Source organism: Cydia fagiglandana, chromosome 13, assembly GCF_963556715.1.
Source record: "Cydia fagiglandana chromosome 13, ilCydFagi1.1, whole genome shotgun sequence".
Taxonomy (NCBI): Eukaryota; Metazoa; Arthropoda; class Insecta; order Lepidoptera; family Tortricidae; genus Cydia; species Cydia fagiglandana.
This window is the reverse complement of record NC_085944.1, coordinates 16,555,780-16,570,845: the sequence shown is the minus strand read 5'-3', so window position 1 is coordinate 16,570,845 and position 15,066 is coordinate 16,555,780. Positions and strand designations below refer to the sequence as shown.

The 15,066-nt window shown below is 39.5% G+C and overlaps 1 protein-coding gene across 1 annotated transcript; it reads right to left on the bottom strand.

Moving 5' to 3' along the window:
- Nucleotides 1-1,002: 1,002 nt before the first annotated feature.
- LOC134669911 (larval cuticle protein LCP-17-like) lies at nucleotides 1,003-8,482 on the bottom strand. Its single transcript, XM_063527527.1, has 4 exons — nucleotides 8,429-8,482; nucleotides 3,649-3,876; nucleotides 1,649-1,753; nucleotides 1,003-1,170 (listed from the first exon to the last, which is right to left on the bottom strand). Exons 1-4 carry the CDS (start codon nucleotides 8,480-8,482, stop codon nucleotides 1,057-1,059), a joined length of 501 nt encoding a protein of 166 aa, XP_063383597.1. The 3' UTR covers nucleotides 1,003-1,056.
- Nucleotides 8,483-15,066: the final 6,584 nt, after the last annotated feature.

Here is a 15,066-nt window from a genome sequence, read left to right as displayed (position 1 = left end):
GAAAGGGTTGAAATCATGTGTCAAAAATATAGGTAATCGTGGTGTAACCCATCTTTGAATAACAAGGTGAAATTGTTATAAGTAGGTACAGTCAAGGAATTTAAATTCCGACCCATTTCGTACTTTGTCTCAGTGACAATCAATATGAAAGCCGCTAGAGACCTCATACGGTTGTCACTGTGACAAAGTACGAAATGGGTCGGAATTTAAATTCCTTGACTGTACTTAAATTGCTTAAAGAAACTGTTAGTTTAAAATTTTGCTAATACTATTGTCGTTTAGATTTTTTTTAATATTTCGAAATGGTTGATATATTATTTTTATTCATCATCATCATTTATTTAAAAGTTAGACTCTTGTTGGTGGAGCGACTTCCATGTATGTCGGCCCTCTGTCTTCTCCTTGACTGCCTGATATGACTCGACGTTGAGCTATTCCCTTTACTTGATCTATGTACGTTCTCCTTTGTCTCCCCCTCCGTCTCGTTGCCTCAACTTTCCCTTCAATGATATTTTTGATAAATTCGTCGTCGTGTGTGTGCAGGTGTCCAAGCATCTTTCCTCTTCTGTTTTCTATGGTTCTCAACAAACTCCTCTTCTCTCCTATATATTTTTTCAGTTAGACAAGCTTTTAACTAAGTGCTATGAAAGGATTATGCAAAAGTGATTTTTACAAATTATTTTAAGAGGAAAAAATAAACAGTAAAAATTAAGCACTTGAAATGCACTGGGTCTTTGGGAGTCATTGGGTATCTTGCTCGCTGCTCTTATTGGTGCGCGTTAAGGCTCCTCTTCACGTTGGGCCAACGCCAACGCCAACGAGGGACGCAGCCATGCGGTAGAATGAGATAGCAATATCACTTGCTCCCTCTAACGCATAAATACGTCCCTCGTTGGTGTTGGTGTTGGCCCAACGTGAAGAGGAGCCTTTAGACATGAGATCATTGATTCTGTTTAATAAAAGTTAAAGTGTGAGTAGTAACTTGTGAAGTAAAAGATAACATTTAACAAGATCAACTATAAGTTTATTTCATTCCAGTTCATGTGTTTCTTTAATTTAGAACCTCTTCTGGCCTGGCTGGGGTTCTGGTGGTGGGGGGTGCGCGGCGATGTATGCGAGGGCGCGCACGATGGCTTCCGGGACCGGGGGAGGGGTGGGGAGGTGAGGACCCTGGAAAAAACATGAGACTGATTAAACAAAATAGTATGGGATATAAGGATGACTCACGTTAGACCGGGCCGTGTCCGGGCCGGAGCTTCCAGCGCATCGTTTTCTATGGAATATTGCGATATTGCGCCTCAGAAACTTACGCGCGGGCCACCGTCGGCGCCCGGGGGGAGGGGGATGTATCTGGTTGCTGCTGTTAGGGCTGAACCCCTGGAACCTTCTTCCCGCGGGCCGGACGCTTTGGGTGTCGGATTGGAAATAATGTAGCATTTGAAGGCACTGAATATTCATGGTCGCCCTAAATCGACTTGGCGCCGTTCTGTGGAGCAAGAGCTGGGTGTATTGGGGATGGGGTGGGAGGAGGCTACCCAAGCTGCCCAGGACCGGAGTCAGTGGAAGAAAAAGATTCGAGCCCTACCCAGCAGGGGGTAACAGGATGGAAAGAAGAAGAAAGAAGAAGAAGAATATTCAAGAACGTTACCTGAGGGTTGAATCCGTTTTCATCAGCAGTGTATGAGACCTGGACGGGAGTGCCGTCGTCAGCGGTGTACTGGTATTGCCCAGAAACAACTATCGCCTCCTCCTTCTAGAAAAAAAAATAAATTCAGCTAAATATTTTTTAATGGGGTGGCAAGGAGTAAGGATGTTCAGGCCGCTGCAGTAGTGTCGGAGTAGTGCAGCTGCGGTCGGAAATGGAATGTTACCTTTAGCTTAAATCGGATCAATTTAGCCTGTAGACTTGAGTAATGCATAGACAGCGTCTTCCGAGCGTCGGCGTCTATTAGGCTGCTGCTCGCAACGTTTGCGCAACTGCGCAGCGACGCTATTTTCCATAGCGCTGACTAGACGCCGACGCTCAAAAGGCGCTAGTGTGGGGTTGCCCTTAGGGCCGGTACAGACGAACTGCAACCCGACTGCAACTGTATGGGAACTGCATTCCGACGTTGCAATTGCCGTGCAGTTGGCGTGCAGTTCCCACGACATTACTAAAATGACCAAGCGTGTAAAATAAATTAAAATATGGCGTGTACCTATCAACCCTGTTCTGTCATAAAAGACGGCGCACCGTTATATCGGAGCGGCCAAGGTGCTCTGCATATATATGCATTAGGATTTGATTAGATTGTACAGGCTTTGTTCAGATATTTGTGAACTTTGGCCTCTCTGATATATCTGATGGCGACTGTACCTTCGTCCATAACCAAGTCACGGTCACACAAAATTCATATTAATGCCCGATTTTATTTCATCTGCTAATTCTATATGTGTTCCATTTTTAACGCTGATTGACACATCATTAACGATCATTATGCGTTTATTTGAATAAATGTCGACATCATAACCTTCAAATTGATTCATTTTAATTTGTATCGTCTTTTCAAATATCAAATGATAACCTTTAGACTAATTTATATATATTCTGTGGTATTTTGCTAGCTCGCACATCATTATGACTATTCAATCGAATATAGATTAAGTGGTTGACCTTTCCATATTTAAAATCTTAACCTTATCCCCTCTGCTTAAGATTTAAATTGGCTTATTCTAAAATAATATACACATTTTGCACTTCTTGGAATTGATGCACCTAACTACTTATGTGAATATTAATTCCTTATGCAAAATTATGACTGTATAAGCCCTTATAGTTGCGATGTGGCCGTTAAGTTTTACATATAATTAACTTAAATTCTTAAAAACAACTTCATATACCTACAATGTAGTCATGATTCTAATTTAGAATAAATTGTAGGTACCTAAGTTTTAGTATTAGGTACCTATTACTTGTGGACGCTGCGTTTAAAAATATAAGTGAAGTCATAATATCTCTACCCCAATGTATTGCATGAAATCATATGTAGATAGCTAATGTAAGGAGTAGCAACCTGCAGAGAATAGATATGGATAAATACTACCAATGCCTGTCAATGTTAGTATGTGCGGAAAGAGAAGAGCCAATACATTCTGCGACTCTTCTCTTTCCGCAACGACCGTATGCTCATTGATGAAGATACAGGCACAAAGCTTAACGCAGATGACGCTACAATCGTTTAAGAAAATATGAAGATACCAAATACATAGAAACAAAGACTACTTACAGACGTTTTTTGGATAAATACTTGAAAGTTGGAACCATTGTAGGATTTTAACATCGTATTCTGGCTATTAATTGAAATAGATATCATAAGTAAGTATACTACCAAAAGAAAAAGTGACTAAGTACCGTGTAAAGGGCGAGCAGTACGTGCTTGCACCTTCTATACAGTGACGTAGCGTGACCCAATCTAGCTGTGGGCGAAAACCACATCTGCGAGGCCCTTTTCAATGTAATAAGGTTGGCTTTGTGAGGCCCCCCTAAGTGCGAGGCCGTGGGCGAAGGCCCCATTCACCCACTCCTATCTAGACCACTGCTTCTACAATCCCCCAATTTTTCTGTTTTTTTTTGTCGGACCACAGTTTGCTATGTTTTGAACTACTTACAGGTCCAAGGCTCTTCAGCTGTCCCGACTCCTGAGCAGAGATGCCGTTGCTAGTCTGGTAGCTGGATTCGTAGCCATCAGGCCTCACGTCGCTCGCCTGCTGTAAAATCTCAGCTTGGGCGTCAGGGCCGCCGGAGGGCTGGAGTCGCTGGGGCTGGCCAGGCCTGTTGAAGAGGTGAGACACGTCGGCAGATGCCGCGGCGATCAGGGCGAGGACGATGAAGGCTCTCTGGAATAATGGTCACAAAAATTAAAATTCACGAACGCTGTAAAGGGTACAAAACGTCGGGATGTATTCAATATATGCGATATAATCCGTTTCAATAGTTTTATTTCATGAGTTAGTCAGAGCCCGCATCGGTTTGTTCAGTCACAAGAAAAGATATGCGACTCTCGGAATACACAGCAGCTGTAATAAACATCTTCAGATGATGATGATTTCTTGAGTAACTATCGCGGTAACCGAAGACAATATTAAAATTATACCGGGTGTGGCCTGTAATATGAGCAAAAAATTTAACTGTAAGCTGTACTCTTCATGCTGACCCACATTTGTTCAGCAACTTTTAATAATAACTTGTGGTTTGATTTTTATTACACTTTAAAGTTTATTCTAAGACGCAATGTATTGCGAATTATGCTATGTTTAAGGCGTGACAATGACAAGCAACGTCAATCACAATGATATGGCTTGACGATGGCGTCCATTGAAGGTAATATTTATTTTGTATGAAAAATAGGGACTCTAAATACTTCATAATTTTTAAAAGTTGTTGAATAAAAGTGTATTCGTTTGAGGAGTACAATCTATGTTTTAATTATTTGCTCGTGTTACAGGCCATACCCGGTATAGGGTCACAGAGAGTTATTGATCGAGGTGCAACGACCGAAATCATTTGAAAACAGAAATGATCCCTAGCTGCTTGCACCTAGCCAGATTACATTAATAATACATGAAATTTAATTAAAGTACAGGGTGTGTCTGACCATGGGGCTTTAAATCCAGGGATCGATTCTACTCGCTAAACTGACTTTTATTATGGCAACAACCCGAAATCTCGAAAAATTTTTTACTTTTTCATACATTTTGGCTGATCAGATGTCGTATGGAAGAGCCAAAAAATTTTCCCCGATTTTAGGGTTGGTCCCATAGTAAGAGTAGCTCAGTTTAGCGAGTAAAATCAAGCCCTGGATTTAAAGCCCCATGGTCAGACACACCCTGTATAACCTCACGCAAAAAAGGAAGCTCAATCATCACATCTCTACACATATTCAAGTGCTAATATTCCGACAAAAACTAAAGAACTCTAACTGGCCATTCAATTATGAACACGTTTTTTATGAACACCAAGGGGTCGATAAAATGAAAGCTTTTTTACAAGCTTACATAGACATGTAATTTTACACTTGCATTAAGTAAGTTATTTATATTACTTTTCCTCGTATTATGCAGAGTTAGACCAAGAAAAGTCTGCAGCGATATTGATAGCCCACGCAGTGCAAGTGTTATTTTTAAACGTCAATCGTCTATGAAATTATGACGTATAAATAACACACTCCGTGGGCTATCAAAATCGCTGCAGACTTTTCTTGGTCTGATTATAATAGCATTTAAAATAAGTACTTATCCTTACTTATCTTTAGTTTTTGACATGATTTGTCTTTCTTACATTACCTATCCTAGTGGATATTTACAGATGCCTTTATTTATTCCGGAATGTACTTTTCACCACCCCAGCTCGGAAAGGCTTACTTTGCACTTCGAAAACGAATAGCAAATTTGCATTTTATCCACATGTGAGGCAAAGTAATCAAATGCAAATTTTGAGTTGTTTTCTTATATTTGCTGGTAGAATTGACTTTTAAATGATGATAAATATTTAATAACATTCATTTGGATTTGATTTGGTTTGATTATGTTTGATATTTTACATTTAATATTTGCTTCGGGTTGGTTTGAAAAATTTTGTATCTCACTCGGGGGCAAATTTTGTTTAACCCTCGTGCTTTGAAACCCTCGCAACGCTCAAGATTCCATTTTTCGAACCACTCGCTACGCTCGTGGTTCAATTTTGGAATCTTTCGCTTGCTCGGGTATCAATATTAGCACGAGCGGTTAAACAACAACTTTGCCCCCTTGTAAAACGAATAACTATTATTTGTATACGTGTTTATATTTTTAATGATGTTGTTTTGTTATTGTAAATCAATGTTTATTACACCCACAGTACATACAATTTTAGTGTTATGTTACTCACCATTTTAAGTGTGTCAAAGTCAAGCGTTTAACTGCGACTGTGATTATAGCAGACGCCGCCGCGGTTATATAGGTACTCATCTCCATTCTTGGTATCGACATTTAATATATTTTGCAACGATTTAGATTACTGAACATCATATGATTTGTATAGTGGCAAGGTGACCGAATTTTTTGTTATACGTATAAATTAATGATTTTGGGGTTTCTTCGCGTAAATGGTTAAAGCGGAGCCTCGTATTTTGTGCAGACAGACAGACACGACGGCAGTTCGTATATTTACTTTTATTTTATAAGCCTATACGGTGTCCCACTGCTGGGCAAAGGCTTCCCCCTAGATTTGCATTCGTCTCGGTTTTGAGCAATCTCCGGCCAATCGTTAAGATATGCGTCCAGGTCGTCCCGCCATCTCCGTCTGGGCCTATCAGATCCTCGCCCGTTTTGCGGCACCCATACCGTGGTTATTTTGGCCCACCTCTGTGGGTGTATGCGGCAGACAGACATACTTTTGTATGTATATCTATATTGTTTGATTATTCCTTAGTATAGTTAGATCAACGCGTTATATCTTTTTGAATATCTACTTCAAGGTCCCAGGTTTTATTGTGTATTTTTTTTTGTATTTAATGGATTCCTATGTTTCAAAAAATAAACAAATTTAAGGAAATAACGATAAGTATACCTACCTATTGTTTATTACAAAAAAATATTTTCAACACAATCGATTGTACTTTTTTGTGGACGCCGTGAAGAGCTTTTTTGTTACATCGGTTTTCGTATTTTTTTGTATCAATATGTATATCTATGTATTCACAAATTAGCTTATGGTGAACCAAAGCACTTGTTAGCGGCACTTGCACTTGTACCATCCCACTAACTCGGGGTTAACCGGTTAAACTGGTAACCATGGTAACTCCGGGTTTAACCGGTTAACCCCGGGTTGATGATGGGATAATGCAAGTGGCTCTAGTAAAGTTATAATATGTATTTCATGAATGTACGGAACCCTGCATAGTTCGACACTTGGCCAGTATTTTATGTGTTTTATAAAGAGCGACGAATTCTTGATTGCAACACTGATCTGGTTTAACCTCTAGGTGCCCATACGTCAAACCTTGCCAAGCCAAATAAAATCTTGAATTTGTCAACATAAAGTTCAAATTAGAATGGAATAGGAGACCTTTTTATAGGTCTCTGGGCGGCTAGAGGTTAAAGATGTAAATGTAAGTATGTAGCTAAAGTGATTAACAGCGTTTTGTATAAATGCTATCTTCCTTAAGGAAAACACCGCTCATACAGTTTTTTTGTATACGATGGCCCGCGCTTGACTTTTTATTTCTGTTATAGACGAAGAGCTAGCTAGGGCAATAGGTTAGCAATTTATAGAACAAGGAAATTCCTCTAGTTAGTGTGCCATACTATTATTAATTGATTCGGGCGCCTGGCAGCTATTCTTTGGTGGGTGCGCCAGCGGTTGGAATAATAAGTAGAGATGCACCGGATATTCGGTTACTATCCGGTATCCGGCCTATCCGGCCATTATTTTAATATCCAGCCGGATACCGGATAGTAACATTGCTTGATTTCGGAGTAAACAAATTGGATTTAAGGAACAGTCACGGCCATAATCGTACTTGTTTATTATTTTAAAACAATTCAAACATTCCACTGACTTGCACGCGCACTCGTTTCGAACCTAGAAATGCGTCTGCGCGAACGTTCACTAGGAAACAGGTCAAACCTGTAGAATGCGCACCTGAAAAACCGAAATGTAGGTATAGTTCCGCTGGCCGAATATTCGGCGGCTGGATACCGGATATTCGGCCGATGTACAGGCCGAATATCCGGTATCCGGCCAAACAACTATCCGTTGCATCTCTAATAATAAGCCTGCGGTCATGTCCGTAATCTGTACAATTCCATGACGCGGTGTACCACGGATGTTGCTTACATAATCTTGTCTGTCAAGGTGTTTCGGCAGAAAAAGCCTATATTCCTGAAAGGAACCTACTAACTGAAATTGGTTTCATGCTGGTGTCAGATATATTTAGGGGTCTCGATGGTCACCTTTGGTCTGCCAAGTACTTCCGGCAAAAAAAATACTGGTAGACTTCGCTTTTCTGTGTCTACATTTAAATTTCTAACTGCTGCCATAACTATTATTTCGGTATCAGATGGGTTAAAACTGGCCCCGTTTTTCGCATCGGAAGTGGCCTTCTTTTTCGTACTTTTGGCAAGTTCCGCCGTGGCAGACTATCAAATTCGGACTTAGAATCACTTTTATGGGAAACCATTGTGCATTTTATCGTGATGTCATCATCATCATCATCTCAGCCATAAGACGTCTACTGCTGAACATAGGCCTCCTTTTGGGGGGTGAATGCCATAATCGCCACGCTTGGCAGGCGGGTTGGCGATCGCAGTCGAGTACACCGAATTTCAGGGACGCTGCTGCCCGTCCACCGGTGGTCTTGGACGTGGTTTAAGGACATACCCGGGTCCTGGACGTAGTTTAAGGACATACCCGGGTCCGTGATGTCATGTCGGTACGAAATACTGTAGCCGGCTCTTCTACCATATTTATTACATAAAACATGAGGATAAAAAGCATGATGTAGGTATACAATACAGTTTGCAACTGCTATCTTACCTTTCAACCAAAAGAGGAAACTAGGCCTTATTAGGATCATGGTGGATTTTGTTAGGTCCTAGGTCCTTACCTATTTTTATTATAAGAAATAGTATTGGAAGTGTAGGGATGCTAATTAACCCCACGAGTATATATATACACTCGAATCATTATATGCACCTTCCTATTTAGAATTAAGTAAAAGCTAAATGGTATTACGTTAAGTTTTATAATCTATCCCCCATATATTAAGAAAGGTTTAGTTTTAATATGTATATTATGTTTATTAAATTGAATAATTTAAATTTATAAATAACTAGCGTCCCGCCCCGGCTTCGCACGAGTTACACAAAACTTTTCAAATTGACTTTAAAATTTACTTTGAATAACTTCACCTATATTATTCTAGTAGGTATACTGAATAATATAGTTTGAGGTTTCTCCATATTAAAATATTTATCTTTTGTAATCTTTATCTATATGGGTAATTTTTTGTGGTATTCGCATAAATAAAGTGTAAAGTACCCAAATCCGAATGTCGAGCAATTGTCTAAATACTTAACAGTCAATATTCCATTATCATCATCATCACCATCTCAGCCGACAGGCGTCTAACTGCCGGCCAAAGCATCCCCCAAGGATCTCCACAAATAACAGTCGTTCGCTGCCCTCAACCAACGGTTTCTCACGACTTTAACCAGATCGTATAGATTCATCTAGAGCAGCGGTCGGCAACCAGCGGCCCGCGGGCCGCATGCGGCCCGCGTACCTCTCATTTGCGGCCCGCTAGCCTCCCTGGCTATTTTGTATGTACTTAATAGGTATTGACAAATGATAATGTCTGTCGTTAACTGCTATGTGGCCCTTGGTTGCTAAAAGGTTGCCGACCATAAAGTGGCTGGCATAAAGTGTAAAGTAAGTACCTAAATCCGAATGTCGAGTAATTCTGTAAACACTAAACAGTCAACATTCCATCATCATCATCATCACCACCTCAGCGCACAGGCGTCTAACTGATGCCGGCCAAAGCCTCCCCCAAGGATCTCCTAAATTCATCTAGTCTGGGGCATAATTCAATGATTTTCGGAATTACTAGTACATTTGGAAGTGTTTTGAAATTATCCGACACCTGCCCTGCGCTAGCAGGGCTCTCCAAACCCCGGCCCGAGGGCCAAATCCGGCCCGCGAAGCGTTCCAATCCGGCCCGCCGCGCCGACAGCGTTCCAATCCGGCCCGCGTGAGCCGGGCTCCAAGGGTTCAGCCCTAACAGCAGCAACTTGATACACCCCCCCCCCCCCCCCTCTCGGCGCCGGTGGCCCGCGCGAAAGTTCTGAGGCGCAATATAGCCCTCAGGTAAAAAAGTTTGGAGACCCCTGCCTTAGAGTATTCTACAAGAATTGAACCAAGCTAACGTTTAGGATTTTGTTACATAAACTACAAAAAGCTTTTTTTTTCACTGGATAGTTATTATGGTCTTTCTTATCTACGTGACAGCGTGATAAAACGGTACCTACGTCACTTTCTATCTTACGGTGTTAAAAAGTGACAGTTATTTTATCACGTGGATAAAAATGGTAAAGCCATCCATAATACGCCGGCAGGTGATAGGTACAATCAACTGTAAAAATATGGGTGTACAAATGATCTCAAAAATATGTCTCATAATTACTCTTATGTCAGTGAATTAAGAACTATGGGATGGGACAAGAGATGCACCGGATATCCGGCCACTATCCGGTATCCGGCCTAACCGGCTATTATTTTACAATCCGGCCGGATAACTGATAGTGACCTACTATCCGGCCGGATACCGGATAGTAACATTGCTTGATTTCGGAGTAAACAAATTGGATTTTTGAAACAGACACGGTCTTAATCCTACTTGTTTATTATTTTAAAACAATTTTATTTAATAATTTCACTGACTTACACGAGCACTCATTTCGAACGTAGAAATGAGTCCGCGCGAACATTTACTAGGAAACAGGTCAACCTGCAGAATGCGCACCTGAAAAACCGAAATGTAGGTATAGTTCCGCTGACCGAATATTCGGCGGCTGGGTACCGGATATTCGGCCGATGGTCAGGCCGAATATCCGGTATCCGGTATCTGGCTAAACAACTATCCGTTGCATCTCTAGATGGGACATATTTTTTTGTAAGTTGTCTACACCCATATTTTTTTATTTTTACTGTACGTGGCCGACCTTGCCCCCTTTTTCCATACATTATTTGATTATTATTATAATAATAGTGACATTTGATTATCAAGTTTAAGATTATGAAGTCAATGTATTCATCAAACTGGCTTTTGAGCCTGCAATGTGAATTTAATGCAGATTTATCGATCTAAATTAAATTTTATTTCTTTAATACGTTTGATTTAAACAACGACGCTAATAATAGAACTTAAGTTATGTACAATGTATACTTTAAACATATAAGGTAAACGTAGTAGCGCTCGACAGGCTAATAATATGCCCAATAGATGACACCTTGCTGTCTCCTCTATTGACAATGACTTAAGTTTCAAGATGACATGTACTGGGACCGCGTCCACCTTATTGCAAGTTATTTTGAAAAACGTCCTTGGTTTTAGGTTAGGAAACAATTGTTCCAATTTTTTATTGTTTATTTATTTAACATAGGTACAATAATAACATTCGATAACGATAGGTATTAATAAAAAAATACTATAAATTAACTTAGAATTAAAAATTAATAATAAATTAGTACCTACCTAGTATATTTACAGTATAAAAACTTAAAAAGGGCCCAATCATAGCAGAAATGCCCCGTCTAACAGTTCGGCCTACGGCACGGACCCCATTACACTGGCGGCGTTACCTCTCTGTACCGCTAGGGCGATACGCTGAGAGAGGTAGGTATACGCGCCAGCCCTACGGTCCCCTGTGGAGTCGACCAGCCGCGCCGACAAAGCCTTCATACTTAAATGCCTTCATGTCGGATGACCAAAGTCCCAGAGTCTCAACTGCGAGCGCCGCAAACTTAATGTTTAAAACTTCCGCGTTTTGAACACATATTAACTCACATTTATAGACCGGTCCAACGTGAAATATATTTAGAATTATTCCAATTCTAATCCAAACTTAAAAAATAAAAAAATTCAAAACATGATATCCGCGAACCCGGACACGCACAGGCATCTCAGGGCCCGATTCGGATTATGAAATAAACATCTATTAGACATCTTTTAGACATCACCAAGATACGATAACGATATGTTTAAGATTTAACCTGTCAAATTTGACATTTGCGCGATTCTGGAAATACTCTTGAACGATTTCAACAGGATATGACTTAGAGATCTAATTCATATGTAATAAAGAAAACGCTCATCTCTGTTTTAATGGAAATATTTTACATTACCAATTTTCATTAATAAAACATAACAAACAATATAAATATTCTACTCTATCTAACGTAAAAGTGCCATTGGTTGCCCGAATTGCGCTGCAAAAGAGAACTAGTTGATATCTAAACTATAACGTATCTAGAATGGATCTAGTACGTGTCGTCTCTTGAATATCTTGAAGTTCGAATACGGCAGTCACTTACGCTACACGCTTAAGCTTAGTGAGAGTGAAAGAATAACCTGAACCCATGCACGGGCCCTTAAGGCCCACTTCCGCCATCCCACTAACCCGGGGTTAAGCGGTTAAACCTAATAACCTAATGTCAAATTGTACTGGTAACCATGGTTACTCCAGGTTTAACCGGTTATCCCAGGGTTAGTAGAATGGTGCAAGTGGGCCTAAGTTGGATAATTCCTTTTAAATATATTCAAGTTACGCGGTATATACACTTTTTTTGCACCACATTCTTTGCCTGTAGGTACTTAATGCATTTTTGGTTTTTGCAAATTCAAATGTCGGAAGGTTAACAAGTTACGTAATCGCGTGGGTTGTGTTTTTTCCTTAAGTTTATTATGGTATTAGGTTACAATAGCCAAATCAACCTTTCAAACACAGTTGAAACTTTGCAGTATTTTTATAATAATAGATTTTCATAATTATCTTTCATAATTATAATAATAGATTTTCATAATTGGAACTGACGGGACATGTTTGCCGCATGCACCTTGAAAGGTGGGCCAAAATAGTTACCGAGTGGGACTTACGGAACACCCTCTACGCTGCAGGCAGGGTTTAGGCAGACCGAAAAGGAGATGGCGGGACGACTTGGACGCATTTTATCCAGATTGGCGGGAAAGTACAAACGATAGGGTTGAGGTGAAGAAATGAGAGGAGGCTTCTGCCCAGCAGTGGGATACTAAGCTAGGCTAGCTAAAAAAATCTTTGAAGTTATATTTGTTTATAATATGTACAATCGTCTTGAGTAAACGTAATTATAAACGTTTGTAAACTTTCCCATTTTGTGACATATACCACACTTTTATTGCTGAATGTAAGTATAGTTACTTTTTTGTGTTTCGTACAAAACTTTGTTCACGGAACACTTATGGGATCACTTCGGTCTTGCAAATCAGTTAAATGCGTTTTTCTCAGAGACCGTTTGACGTAGATACCTACCTAAAAGTTGGTACAGTTATTCTTATTTGTATGATGTACAGTGAAACCTGGATAAGTGGGATCTCAAGGGACGAGCAAATTTGTCTCACTTAAAGAGGTTTTCCACTTACCCAGGCTCCCAGTTAGCCAGGTACAAATCAATTTTTGTCTCATTTACAGAGGGTTCCATTAATAGAGGTGAGAATAGAGTATATTTCAGTTATAGAGGTGGTTAATAAGGTATTTAGTAATTATCTTTAAAAATAAATAAAGTAAAATAATCCTTGTCCCTAAATATTTTTTAAGTCTGTTTAAATATTTCTTTGAATTTATTTTAAATGATTCTCCAAAGGATAGATATTTCAAAATTAAATTAAATTTGATACGGACTTCATTGCGTATTAGAAATTTAATAAATAAAAATTTATTTTTTCGTGTTACTGATCAAAATTTCAGCTTTCGTTTCGATAGTTTTAACTACTTACATAAATTAACCAAATCAAACTTGAAGTTGTTTTGACATAACTAGGCAAATGCGGAATTTGTGGATAGACTAAGAGTTAGTAAGAATACGGAAATTGTTCAATGAAGTCCAAGTTAGAGAGGTCATAGATTGACGTTATCTCAGATACAGAAGTCAATTCCCTATAAAATTCTAAAAAACAATTAGGAAAATGTAATCTTATAAATATAGTCTCAGTAATAGAGGTAAAATACACTCTCTGTCTCAATTATAGAGGTAAATATGACTATAAAATTTCAACAACGAATCCCAGTTATAGAGGTTCCTTTTTTCTCAGTAACAGAGGTAATTCAGTGCTAAAGTGTCGGGACCGCACCATGAGTCCCAGCTATAGAGGTTTCTCACTTATCCAGGTCCCGCTTAACCAGGTTTCACTGTATTATATATCAAGTAAGTTTCGAGGCCTTTCTTCTTCTTCCTCGCGTTAATTGTTCGGCCAGCATAGGCCTGTGGGTCGATACAGCCAATCCCAGCATTTTTATCATGGCTCATGGGACTCTGGGGTCCGCTTGACAACTAATCCCAAGAATTGGCGTTGGCACTAGTTTCGAGACCTTTATGATGAGCCTAAACTCGATGTCTTTGTGTTTTTCCATTGAGGAGTTCCTTTGCTTACCTTCTGACTGCATCATCAGATCAGCTCCATTTTAGTATGTCATTGCATTGTCATCGGAATGACGGTAGACTCCAGGGCTATAACCGCGAAAATCGAAGTTCGCAAATTGCGGGCATCTTTCCCTGTCACTCTAATTACGCCTTCATTGGAGTAAAAGAGAAATATCCCCGCAATTTGCGAATTTCGGTTTTCGCGGTAGCCCCCCTGTACTCCTGCAGTGCACCTGATAATTGGGCATTTCTATTTAAAATTGTGCCAAATTTTTTGTGTTACAATTGGGAATTTTCATATTATTTCTGCTCAGATTCACGACCTTTTTCTATTATTAGTAAGAAAAAACGTGTCCCCAAAATTTGGTTACGCTTTTCAATACAACCTGCTATGGCCGTAACAAAACAGAAATAAAATTTGTATGAAATTTTGCGGACGTTTTTTTTTTCTTGTAAACTTGTGAACTTGTAGGATCGAAAGAGCTGGTTATTCTGAATGGAAATAAAATAAAAAAATCTAAAATCGAAAATGCAAGTTGCAAAATGCTCAATTCCGTCTGATTTTGTCACGTTTTTTATTTTATATCTGTTGGAAAAACAACACTTTAGATTAGATGCGTCATCTTTTCCATATCATTGCTACTGTATGACACAAATCCAATCTAACATCCTTTATTTTGATCTAAATGTCTTTTTCATTTTGGCACGTGCGAGAAATGACCTTAACTCACTTATATGCGTGACCAATAGGAGTGTCCATCTGCATTTCATTATCTGTTTAGGGTCAACAATATGAAACAAGATTGCTAATTTTGTGTAGAAAGATGACGTTTTAGTATATAAAGAGTAGGCGAGTTATTGCAGATCACAGT

Coding starts and splice junctions, on each gene's coding strand:
- LOC134669911 (XM_063527527.1), bottom strand. CDS start 8,482: ATGGTAGAAGAGCCGGCTACAGTATTTCGTACCGACATGACATCACGG. Junction 3,877..8,428: donor ACATGACATCACGGACCCGG/GTATGTCCTTAA, acceptor CCATTATTCCAG/AGAGCCTTCATCGTCCTCGC. Junction 1,171..1,648: donor AAAACGGATTCAACCCTCAG/GTAACGTTCTTG, acceptor TGTTTTTTCCAG/GGTCCTCACCTCCCCACCCC.